The 12590-nt window shown below is 47.1% G+C and overlaps 1 protein-coding gene across 2 annotated transcripts in view; it reads right to left on the bottom strand.

Moving 5' to 3' along the window:
* LOC142585094 (uncharacterized) overlaps window positions 1-12590 on the bottom strand; it is a 52165-nt gene that overhangs the window by 17166 nt on the left and 22409 nt on the right. For both annotated transcript variants that reach the window (XM_075695605.1, XM_075695606.1), the window contains 2 exons: window positions 6607-6726; window positions 5008-5202 (listed from right to left, as the gene is read on the bottom strand). In XM_075695605.1, the coding sequence (XP_075551720.1) occupies window positions 5008-5202; window positions 6607-6726 (315 nt within the window). The remainder of the gene's footprint in view (window positions 1-5007; window positions 5203-6606; window positions 6727-12590) is intronic.

Below are 12590 nucleotides of genomic sequence, written 5' to 3'. Positions count from 1 at the left end.
CTGTCGCCACGCTTTCGAATTGTTTAGAGAAGGACCGAGCAATCAATGTACATTTCAAGCATTGGAAAATGTATAAGACAACATACTGGCAGGGAATGGCAAAGAAGGTGGATTTGATCATGTGGCTCAACTACTTGATGAGTACACCTCTGCACAAGTACTACAGCATAAAGCTGGATATGGGTGTGGTGGATGAAATATGCAACAACGCAGAAACCGTGCCAACCGAAGAAGAGGCACAGTACTTGGGCATGGAACTCACAAACGTTAATGATCCGTACCAGTAGGCAATGCCGATGTCGCTGGGTCAGCAGACTACGATAGTTGATGAGCATGAGATCCTGGCATGTGCACCCGCTGAGAACAAGACACCGTTCAGCATTGTCCACGACATCCACGCTGAGGAATTAGCATTCCCACAGATCTACCTCGGACACGCCAGACAGTTGAAACCTGAAGCCAAAGCAATAACAGGCACCATCATGATGAGCGAATGCAGGCGGCAGGACCGACGCAAAGCAACGGCATGCCATGTTCTGTACATGGTCATGCGGGTGATGCAGTTCAGAGTCAGCACATCCATGAATGTGATGTTCTGAAACTCAACAGAAGATGCAGCTATGCTAGAGAAAGTAATGTGCGCACATCTCAACAACCCGGCATTCATGAAGCAAGTGGTCAAGCTCGACTTGGCATCCATGGCCGGTGCCCCGAACACGGTGTGCTACTGGCACAACAAGAAACAGGACGTCTTCGCCACGATAAGGCCCAGCTTGCAAAACCGTCAGCATTCCTGATGGTCGGTGCCTGGGATCCACTGGGAAGGATCTCAATGCTGGACTCAGCGGCCCACTCAGCGACATGCAGTGCTCTCACATTTACACACCATAAGAATTGCTTAGGTGCCCCATAGTTTTTTGTTTTTATTGGTGATTAGTAGTGAATAAGTCACAAACTTTTGGATAACCAATTATATTGCCACAATGTCAATACGAGGTTTGTAGAATACATACGAAGACATCACTTTGTGCTGTTTGCGACACGTTCCTGTAGGTATAACGCCTTTCTTTAGCAATTAAAAAAGGAGAAGAGTTGCTGTGGTATGGAAGTAGCCGGCGCTGGTGAATCAAAATTTTTGCGGGCTTTCTTTCAAATGCGAACAAAGGACTACATAAATGATAGACATTGCAAACAATCGAGAGTGACCTTTTAAAATGTGCTCTACAAACTTTGCATTCACAAGTTCGTCGTAGAATGAACTATTAAGATATTTGTCACTCACTGCTAACTACTCAGTAACGGGAAAAAACAAAAAAGAACACTGGAGCCTTCTTCAGGAGGCCGCTAAGAATTTACAGCTTTTTTTCACCTGCACAGAAGGCCTCACTTCTTTTTTTCAAACTTTCTCTGTGTTCACTGGGAATAGAATATTTGGGAGTAGAATATTTTTTTCAGAACCATATAGCTATTATTTCAATCAATCAAATTCCCAAGAAAAGTCTTGGTTATCACAACAGACGGTGGTAGACAAACAGCTCTTTCTTGACCTTTCGCATCTAAGCCAAAGCGCCTGAGGCATTACTGCTATGTGAGGGATTTCATGTCGCCTTCACATATATGAGCCATTTTTACGCAGAAAGAGTTAGTACAGTCCAATCTCGATAATTAGAACTCGAAGGGGCCCAAAAATTTGTTCGAATTAAAAGGAGGACTTGTTTATGAAATATTCGTGCACCATATCATGACAAACAAATGGTGCAAGTTACGAACTATCGCGGCGCGCAAACACACAGTGAGCGAGGACCACAAAACTGGCCATGCCGGCCAATGCTCGCTTCTTGATAACGGCAGAAAACAAAACTTCAGCCAGGCCGGTGGGACTGGTGGCGCCGGTGCGGAGACCGTCGAAGATGAGGGAGTTACGAGGGAGTTGAAAAGGAGGGAGAGGGGAGGGTAGTTGCGAGCAAGGGCTGTAGAGAAAAGGATTTGCTTTCCCGCCAGCTTGCTGGATGGCGCTAATTACCTCTGCCAGCTACTGCCACCGAAGCAGCGAAGTTGCCGAGACCAGGACTGGGCCTCTACTGCTGGTTTTCTCTGCATGCTTGTGTGTTTTTTCCTTCGTCTGCTGACAGATCGGCGCTGTGTTTACCTTTTTCGTCCGACGTTCTTAACATGAGTCATGTCTTATCAAGATGACGAAGTCATCGCTGCTGATCATAAAAATGTTGGTGTGCTCCCTTCTGTTGTGACGTTGCCGTGCTGAAAAGACAAGGAGAACGAGGTACTGGGTGTAGTCTTCGCGTCCTTGTATTCACGGTCTGCCTTGTCGTACAGAATCGGGTACGGCACACTGTCTCCAACAACCTTTCAATTGGGACGTCTCGATTTAGGTGTATGATTGTAAAAGAACAAGCTCGAACGATCCCAACCAAGACAACCAAAGCAAGTGTGGGCGAGAGCCGACCCGAGCAGACGACAGTGCAAAACAAGCGGTCCAGCTGAACCAGACGCGAGTACGAATAGAGCGGCCGGGAGGGTCCGCACGATATTAGTTTCTAGCGCGTAAGTCACTGTAGGGGCCACTCTTATTGGTCTCCTCCGCTCTTGGCTCGCTTGCCGTCGCCGCGAGCCACAAAAAATCGGCCCAGGACAGATCCCTCTGGCGGCATGCACTTTGCCGCTAATGTGGCTGGGGCATTACGGCGCGATGCAGAAACAGCGACTTTACCACTTGAGAGAGGGTGAGATTGCCACTACGGTTTTTCTTTCTTTCTTTCTTTTTCTTTTTTTCCCGCGTGGAGTTGAGGGGTTTCTCCTAAATCTTTGCTCTATGGTGGGGTCAGAGCAATGCTGGTCGAAGGCGCCACCGTGTGATTTGGTGCGCTGCTGAGAACATTATCGGAACGTGGTATGTTCGAATTAGCCATCGCAAACGCCTGCACATTCGAATTACCGGGCGTTTTTGCCCATTGGAATACAAAAAACACTGGCGGGACCCCAGTGTCAGTTCGAATAAGCTGGAAGTTTGAATTAAGCTTGTTCGAATTAACAAGCTTCGACTGTACTAGAAGGAGCTAGGCCGAGGCTTTGGTTTCTCTACAATGCAAGATGATCTTTATCAGTACACTTAAATGGCCCCAAGCGGATGCTTCTTCTACAATTAGTGACATTGTGATGAGCTGACGTGAGAAAGAACTCCAAGGTGACATTGCAACCGGTCTTTAGGTATTATGCCCTCCAAGCCTCTGCTCGTGGTAAGGCTGTTCTTTTGGTACTCTAGGGAACTGAAATGTGGAATTTCTTGGCCCGTATTTGTTTTCACATTCTGCCTACAATGAAATTTCACTACTACAACTTTGTGCACAGGACCTGAATGCCATAGCCACCAAGCCAAAGCAACTGCTGATAAGTCAACATGCACAGCCACAGACAAATTAAATGTGAACAAGAAATTACAAAGTAGAACACCTTCTGCAAGTAACTCAGGAGCAAGACCGCACATGGCTACTTATATTCAGGTATCAAAGGCGAGAGAGCCCTCACACTAAGCGTACAAGATGAAACCATGCTGACATTGGACATGTTGGGGAAAGGAGAAATAGCAGAATGTATTCTAGTTAGCCCTCACGTGTCCATATTTCAATCATCCATGACTGTATTTCAACTTGTCCTTTTGCTCATGCTTATGCCAGTAACAATGGCCCGCTGGCACAGCAGCTATTGAGATACACTCCCACCAAGGAAGATAAGAGCTACATTGCACTGTAACAGTCACTTTATAATATTAAACTAAATCAGAAGAGCTGCACTGAATTTTAATAAAGCAGTACCCTATCAATTCATTTTTTCATGTGAACCAATGCAACACATGTACCGGGAAAACTCAACTGGGATGGGTTTCTTCTGTATGTCCACCCCAACAAGTTCTATGTTAATACCAGCTCGATGGCCAATGGAACAGCTAATTGGTTCACCTTCAATGTAAGCCAAAACAGCAGAACTAAATTAGGATATCTTGAGTTTCCTTATCATATCAACTGATATGCCATTTGATCCAAAACAGCAGCAGGTGTGGCAGCTGTCAAGTATACCGAGAGTGATAATGACACAAATCGCTCGGAACTGATGACCGATGATGTCGTCAAAGCTAACAAGGACAGGAATGAGGCAAAGGTTGACGAAGGCAACGGTGATGAAGAGCCTGAAGAACGAAAAGTTTTTAAACAACAATGCTGGAATGGCAGCATTCAACACCCTGCAGCTGTACCTTGCATCGTTCCCAGGTTTCACCACGATGCAAAAGTGAACCTTGACAACATAATGTTGGCCGCACTTAAACATTCCGTCGAGGGAGTGCGTAGGAGGAAATTTGCAACTTCTTTCACTATCCCTTAAACTGATAGTAAATTAAGGTGTCATATTGCTGCGCATGCTCAGCCTGCTCTATCGGGAGTGAAGTGATGCCTAATTCCTACAAAAAAGTGCACTGTGTAATGAAGTATTTTCTAGGTCCCGGGTGCTACGAAGAAATTCATTTATTGAAAACAAAATTAAGCATAGTAAGCAGCAATTTTTGTTTTTTACTTTGACCTATAGCAATTTTGCTACATGCATTGGCTGTTTTTAACATCACTAAGAATGTTGTTCTCGATGCTGTTGGAACTATAGGTCACCTGAAAAACAACTACCTTTAACCATCATGAGATATGTGCGGCAACATGCAAGTGTCTTCTGGCAGTGGGAGCGGATACCCCATGTTTAATATATATATCTAATGTTCGTTATGAGGGAGTTATTTCACATGAGTATTGTTCGGTAAGCTTTTCGTGTTCAATATAGACAACCAGTTTGGTTTATCCGCCTTCATTATACCTGGATTTAATTGTATTACTTGTACAGTATGTACACATGCTTATTCAGAACCAATTTAACCAACCAAAGTGAAATTTCTTTGCAGTCAGCCTTTAATCCACAAACCAAGGACACTAAAACACGAAAGCCACTGGCCTTCTCCCAGAGGTCGTAGTGGTCGATGACGCCCTTCAGCCTCTGCGCCAGCTGGAAGTTCTCCTCACGCAGCTGCACACTGCGAGCCTGGTTCTCCTCCAGCACAGCCGTGATGTCCATCAGGGTTGTCTGGAACTTGGAGGCCACTTCCCGGCGCTTCTCCTCCTCGTCCCGGATGCGCATCATGCATTCGTCCTGAGGACATGTTCGCAAAGACAACACATAAGGCAGGCAGCTCTTTGTTGTGTGGTATGCGGTATTAGGCCCAGTTCGGCCATTTATCTTTGCAAAGAGGTGAATAGAACATGCATTTTGTCCAGTTGCTTTGACACAGCCACAGCAGTGCTTGAACAATGGACACAGACAGGATGGACAGACGTGGATGCTGTGCCACTTTCAAGCAAAGTTTTCTTTCGGAGTGTTGCATACTGTACGTCAACCCAACGATCAGTTGATTTTGTCTAAGTTTACGAGGTCATAATGAAGCAGGTGCCATTTGTGGATTAAAGGGCCCCTCACCAGGCCCCAAAGCAAATTTTGGTCAAACGCTGCAAGTTGTTACATGTCCTCTAAGGAGCGTTCTGCTGCAAAAAATTTTTCAAATCAGCTCATTAATAGCCGAGATAGAAACATTTCAGTGCCGCGAACCCATGATTCCAGCAGGCGGGCTCCACTGTCAAGCAAGACGCTCTCTCCGCTCGCTCTGTCTAGCCTCCGCAAGCGAAATTCCTTCCCTGCGTTCTCCCATACCAGAGCTCGAGGATCGTGTGATGCATACATCACAGGCACCGCCTTCATTTTTTTTTCAGCGCTACGCACTTACGCTGACAGCCTCATGCGCGAGCTGTTGTCTTGTTCGCACAGTGCATGATTTTGCGCACTGCGCACATGAACACATGAACACATGACTAGCGGTATAATTCAGTGCTACACAAATACTGAGGCAGAACAAGCAGATCGCAGAGCATGATCACACGCTGGAACACGGTAGAAAATGGCATAGTTTCGGTATCTTCGCACATGACTGCACGACCGTGAGAACAAGCAGACGAAGCAGAAGTACATCTCTCTTGCTTCGGTGCAAAGTAAAACAAAAAAACGCAGACATTCAGTTTGTGTGTTTTATTATTTCTCTAAACTTCAATTCGTCAATTCAAGCAACAGATCACACAAATAAGAGATGGTGCCTTGAATAATTCTCGAAGTCGCGTGTCACCACGAGCAACGTCCCACTGCGGACCCAAGTATGTGGGCGCAGGGACGCGAGTACGTCACTGTCTGGCTTGGAGCGCAGTGGCCGCGAGGAGAAGGGAAAACGGCATTCGGATTGAAATTTCATACCTTTCCGCAGCAAGCAACAATGTAATTCTTTACAAACACGATCGTTGGCGCGCATTGTATGCTCTGCGCTTGTCAGCTCAAAATCGCCAGACCTGGTGAGGGACCCTTTAAAAAGCAACCCCCCCACATACAGAAGCACACCAAATGTTTATACAGTGTTCCTCATATCTGAAAATTCTGCTTAACCAGGTTCATTCTGACGGGAGTCTACTGTATACACAAGCAAAGATGGCAACGCTGACCAGAAAGTCTGCCCACCTTGACCGCCCGGGCCTGCTTCTGGAGTTCGCGGCAAAGGCTCTCAAGCTTACTCTTGGCCAGCAGGGCCCGGTTGCAGTCAGACTGCAGCTGCTCCTTCTCTCTCGACAGCTGCCGCACCTGCACATACACACACAAACCACATCTCTTCAAGACCTTAACCGTTTTCTGGCATTTATAAGCTTAATGCTTCTAGAAAGCTAATGCTTTATTATCCTTCGAAGGTCAGATTTTTTTCGGGAAATGTGTACCCACAGTGTCACATTGCTTTAGTGCAGATTTTAATGCTTCAGAGTGAACTATCTTGACAAAGACAAACAAACAGTTTTTTAGGGGACAACAAAGCGAGAAATTTTTTTAATGTGTGAACTTTTCTTGCATGGTTTACTGTTGAATAGGGGGGCAAACCAGCACAAATAATTTATTTTAAGAATGTAATAAAATTCACAGAACTTACTATTGTTTTAGATTGGTTTGACACAGCTACAGCTCATCTTTTGAAACTTTCCATATTATTTGACCCGTTTATCATGTATTTCGCCGAGACTGATGCCAGCAAAGATGGCGATGCTGTGGATTCCAAACTATGTCCTATCGAACGACGAGGGACCAGAAAAATGCAAAGTGAAGTAGCGTGTTAGAGAGCAAAGCCCCAGGAACACGCCGCCATAGTGATAACGAGGCATGCCATGCAAGCACCCACAAGCAAATTCAGTGGTGCATTCTCATCAGAAAAACACAGCAAATGAGAAACTTGGAGTAATGAATTGTTAAACCGTTAAACAAGATTCTACCAGTTCTCGCACATGTTGCAAAGGGAGAGGCACGTGGCAGCATCACCGGTTTGTGGGTGCCCTTCTATAAACGAAGTATAATCACACGCCTACAGAGGAGCCATACGGGTGAGTACCTCGTCACGATGCTTTGGGCAATAAGAAATGAGACAGAAATCAGTCTTCCCAACAACCGTAACTCAAAGCAACACAAATGAAAGTGCGGATTATAATGTACACAAACAGGGGCATGAGCATGCGATATCGCATTAGTGATGTCGTGCGGTGACGTACCAGCGAAGCAGTGAAGCTTGTGCCGTTATCGTATCGACCACCTTGAGCGCAGATAAGGGTACTCTCGCACTCTCGAAATAAATTTTTTTTTTTTTTACTGGCTTATCTGCTGTCCAGGCGTCAGTTACTACAGTGGCGACGAGGCATGGTCTCGCCCGTGCGGGCCGATGCAATCCACGAAATGGCATGGAGCGGCCGCATTGCAGAATTTAATGTTAATGGTGGTGTGACATGGGAAGAATAGGTCAATCGCATTGAATTGTCCTGTGCCATCAACAAGTTGACCCCGGACGCCGACAACAGGGCTGTGTTGCTTAGCTGTTGCAGACCGGAAATGTACTCGTTGATAGAGACACTCATCAAACCTCTGCAGCTGCCGAATGTTGATTAAAAGGCTATAATCGTCACGGTGAAGAAACACACCGAGCCAAGGCCATCCGCACTCTATTCGAGGTATGTGTTTTCGAAATGGGGCCAGGAAAGTGGGGAATCTGTTGCTGACTATGTCGCCGTTTTGCACAGATTAGCCACAAACCGTGGATTCGGCGAGGACAAGTTCTCGCTTGATGAAACGCTCCGTGACCGGGTGGCTTTTGGAATCGCTGATGCAGTGGTTTAGCAACGGCTGCTGGCAGAAAAAGAACTGACGTTCGAAGCCGCATACGAGCTCGCAGTCACAGCGGAAACTATGGCTAAACAGCAGAAAACGACAAGTGCAACCCGACACGAGACAGAAGTTCAGCACGAAATGACCGCGAAGTTGGGCACGCAAGCCATGAAGGGAAGCATGGAACAAAGCGAAGGCAACCGTGTCGTGAGGGCTGCTCAGCAGTTTGAGTGGCGCTGTTTTCGATGTTTTGGCAACCACAGGGTGACGCGTTGCCCGTTCAAGAATGCCGTATGTTTCAGCTGCTCACGGAAAGGAACATAGCAAAAGCTTGTCGTAGTATTCAGGCGCAAGAACAAGATTACCTGGATGAATATCATGCTGTTGCTGCACGAATGGAATACAGTCACTTATTTCGCATTAGTCAAGTAACAAGCAGCATTCTGAGGTACATTGTTGACGTCAAGATTGCCGGCGGGCAGGTGAAAATAGAAGTGGGCTCAGGGGCAGCGTGGTCCATTATCAGCCAGAAAGAGTTTAAGAAACTATTAGTGGCAAAGCATGGGAAGTTGCAAGAACCAGACGCTCGGCTCGTCACCTGGACCAAGCAAGGTCTCTAAGTTTTAGGAAAAATTGTGGTGCCAGTAAAGTTCAAGGGCAGAAATTGCCAGTTGCTGTTACTGGTCGTCAAGAATGACGGGAACACATTGCATGCCCGAGATTGGTTCGGGGCATTGCAGATAGAACTAACAGGCCTTCATCGCATCAGTAAGAATCAAGAAGCTTTCACTGCCAGGTTCCCGGAAGTTTTTAGCGAGTCTTTGCCTGGCACGGTGTTACCACCTGTTAACATCGAGCTTAAGCACGATGTGTCACTACGTTTCTTTAAATGCCAAAGCATGCCGTTTGCCTGGAAGGATGCTGTTGTGACCGAACTGAATAGGCTTGTGGTGCGGGGAATTTAAGAGCCAACACAATATCCAGAGTGGGCCACTCCCATTGTGGTGGTACAAAAAAAGAATGGCTCGCTCAGGATTTGCGGGGATTATCGAAGCAACGTCAACCTGGCTGTCAGGAGCAACATGTATCGCCTACCGACCAGCAAGGAGCTTTTTGCTAAGCTTGGAAAAGGACGTATTTTCTCGAAGTTAGACCTGGCACGGGCGTATCAGCAACTTTTGGTTGATGATAAGAGCACTGAACTGCTCACAATAAACACAGTGTAAACACAGTGTACGTCGTACCTGTAGCACCTGGTCTGTTCCAAAGGGCCATGGGCACAATACTAGCTGGACTTCCCCAAGTAACCATATATCTAGACGACATTTTGGTGGTCAGTGAGACAGAAGAGAAACATGAACGCATGCTCACTGACGTATTTAGCCGTCTAGCCAAGGCTGGGCTCAGGGTACATGCAAACAAATGCGAGTTTTTCAAGCAAAAGCTGGAGTTCTTGGGCCATCACATTGACAAAAATGGCATCTATCCGGCCAAAACCAAAATAGAGGCAATCCACAAAGCCCCGGCCCAGCCAACAAGAAAGAGCTACAGGCATTTTTAGATTTTTACAATTGGTTCTGGCGGGGTAGGTCTGAAACGGCCGAAAAGCTTTATCGTTTGCTTGATAAAAATGCGAACTGGAAGTGGGAGGAGGAGCATCAAATGGCGTTCGAAGGCCTAAAAAAGTCGTTAACGTCAGAGTCCTTGCCGGTACATTTTAACGAAAGTGCTCCCTTTGTATTGTCGTGTGATGCATCCCCAGTAGGTGTAGGCGCAGTATTGGCTCACTATGACAACTCAGGAAATGAGCAGCCGATTGCCTACGCATCAAGGACACTCACGAAGGCTGAACGACTAAACTCAAATTGACCGAGAAGCTTTAGCAGTTTTGTTTGGTGTTCATCATTTTCACTAATACTTAGCCGGGCGAAGATTTGTAATTTTCACAGATTATAAACCACTGTAAGCAATATTTCGGAGGGAAAAACAAATTCCCAAAGTTCTGTCACCTTGCATGCTGCGTTGGAGTTTAATGCTGTCGGCATACGAGTACCAACTAGAGTACCGCAAAACGCAGGACCACGCTAATGCGGACTATCTGAGCAGGTTGCCGGCCCCGGGATTTCATCAAGATGCCGAGGTTCCAGGCAATGTCTTACTCTTGGAAGCCATAGAGTACCCACCAGTCACCACTGGGGATATAGCATCATGGACGTCGCAAGACTTCCAACTTTCAAAGGTGATGAAATGGATCATTGACGGTTGGCCGAAAGAGCAGGTTCCCTAATATGATGCATACGAGGTAAGACAGCATCAACTGTCTGTGCACAGAGATTGCATGGTCTAGGAATGGAATCGAATGGAAAAACTTTATTTCTCTATATCTCAGAGAGATTGGCGGTGGGCCGGTGCCTTCATGTTTTGAGTCCTGGCCGTTTCACAAGGTCGTCGCCCCTATTCCAGGGCACCGCTGAGTCTTGCTGCCTCGCAGGCGTGCTGCACAATTGCCCGTTGGGCTGCGAGCTCGCTGCTGGTGAGCAGACCCTCCCATTGTTCCGCACTTGGGTTATTTACTTTATGGAATGCGAAATTACGCTTGCATTCCCACATGATGTGGTATAACGTGGGGGTTGTTCTGCACCACGGACATGTATCCCTGTACTGGGTAGGGAACATTTTGTGTAATGTGTGCAGGTTGAAGAACATACCTGCTTGCAATCTTCGCCAGCTTACTGCCTCATGTTGTGTGAGCGATGTGTGGGGTGGGGGGTATTTAAGTCTCCTTCCTCTGTAGTGGTTAAGTATTTCTGCATACGTCGGCTCCACCGTTAAGGGGGCCTCTAGGGTTTCCGACTGCCCTGCTCGGTGCGTGAGTTCGCGAACTAGGCGGTCCACCCTTGAGTTGCCCTCTATCCCGGTGTGTGCCGGTATCCAGAAGATCCTATGTTTTATCTTTTTGTTAGGAGGCTCTGTTTTGAGGAGGATTTTCAGTGCTTCCTTACTAACTCTGCCTTGTGTGTAGTTCCTGCATGTTGCTTTGGAGTCCGTTAGAATTATCAGATATTTGTTCCTGCGGTAACCTTCAGCCGCCACTAGAGCTACGGCGACTTCCTCCCCCTCCGTTACCGTGCAGTTTCTCAGGGTCGCGCAGCTAATTGGTTCTCCCGTGTGGTTTACCACTGCTGCCGCGACTCTAAACATTCTAGTGTTGCGGTCCCATGGGTATACGGCCACGTCTGTGTATACTGTGTTTTCTAGTGCGGCTAGGTTTCGTTCCATGAAATCTGCTCGTGCCTACCTTCTGGCGGCGTGGAGATTCGGGTCCATGTTTCTCGGTAGGGGGCTAACCTCCAGTGTTTGGCGAACGCTGTCTGGGATGCTAGCAGCCCGATCCTCTATTCCGTCTGTGTTATGCCCTATTCTTTTTAGGAGCTTGCGGCCGGTGGCAGTCTGCTGGAGTCTGGCGATCTGTGCAACGAGCTGTGCTTCCGCGAGTTCTTCGAAGGTGTTGCTTAGGCCCATCTGTAACAGTTTATCGTTGGGCGTGTTTCTAGGCAGATGTAGCTCTAGGGAAACCGCGTGGTAGTTCCGTCGGCATCACAAAAGCATGTACTCATCCTGTTGCACACAAATCATCCGGGAGTATTGGCCATGAGAGCTCTCGCGAGATCCTATGTTTGATGGCCTTGAATGAACGCGCAGATTGAAGAATTTGTGCGGCACTACATGGCGTGTCAACAAAACAGGCAAAGTGAACCCAGAGCGCCTACCCACTTTTGGACAAAACCAGAGCAGCTGTGGTGCAGGATCCATCTCAACTTTACGGGCCCAATGACAGTGCCATGTTTTTAGTGGTTGTTGACGCCTTCTCAGGGCGGAGGTCTGTCGTGATTGATCGACTACATAAGATGTTCACAACTTACGGGCTGCCGGACTTAATTGTGTCTGACAATGGTGCAGCAATTACCAGTGAAGAAATGCAGTCGCTCCTCAAGCTAAATGGCATTCAATACATGTATGCTGCCACTAACCATCCGTCAAGTAATGGCAGAGCAGAACGCATGGTGTGCAAGTTGAAAGGTGCACTTAAGAAGCACACCTGGAAACACTAGCGTGTAAAGTCTCTCGGTTTTTGTTCAAACAACATTCCACACCCCATTCGGAGACAGGCAAGGCCCCTGTGGAGCTCATGTTGGGAAGGAACTTGAGGTCAAGCCTGGCACGACAGCGCCCAGACATGATGCATGCAGAATGCATGCAGCAGTTACCACCACCAAGTTTTCCGTGTGGTGACTCCGTTTATATAAGGA

Source organism: Dermacentor variabilis, chromosome 6 (assembly GCF_050947875.1).
Source record: "Dermacentor variabilis isolate Ectoservices chromosome 6, ASM5094787v1, whole genome shotgun sequence".
NCBI lineage: Eukaryota > Metazoa > Arthropoda > Arachnida > Ixodida > Ixodidae > Dermacentor > Dermacentor variabilis.
The sequence above is the reverse complement of the archived record's forward strand: the minus strand, read 5'-3'. Positions and strand labels throughout refer to the sequence as shown.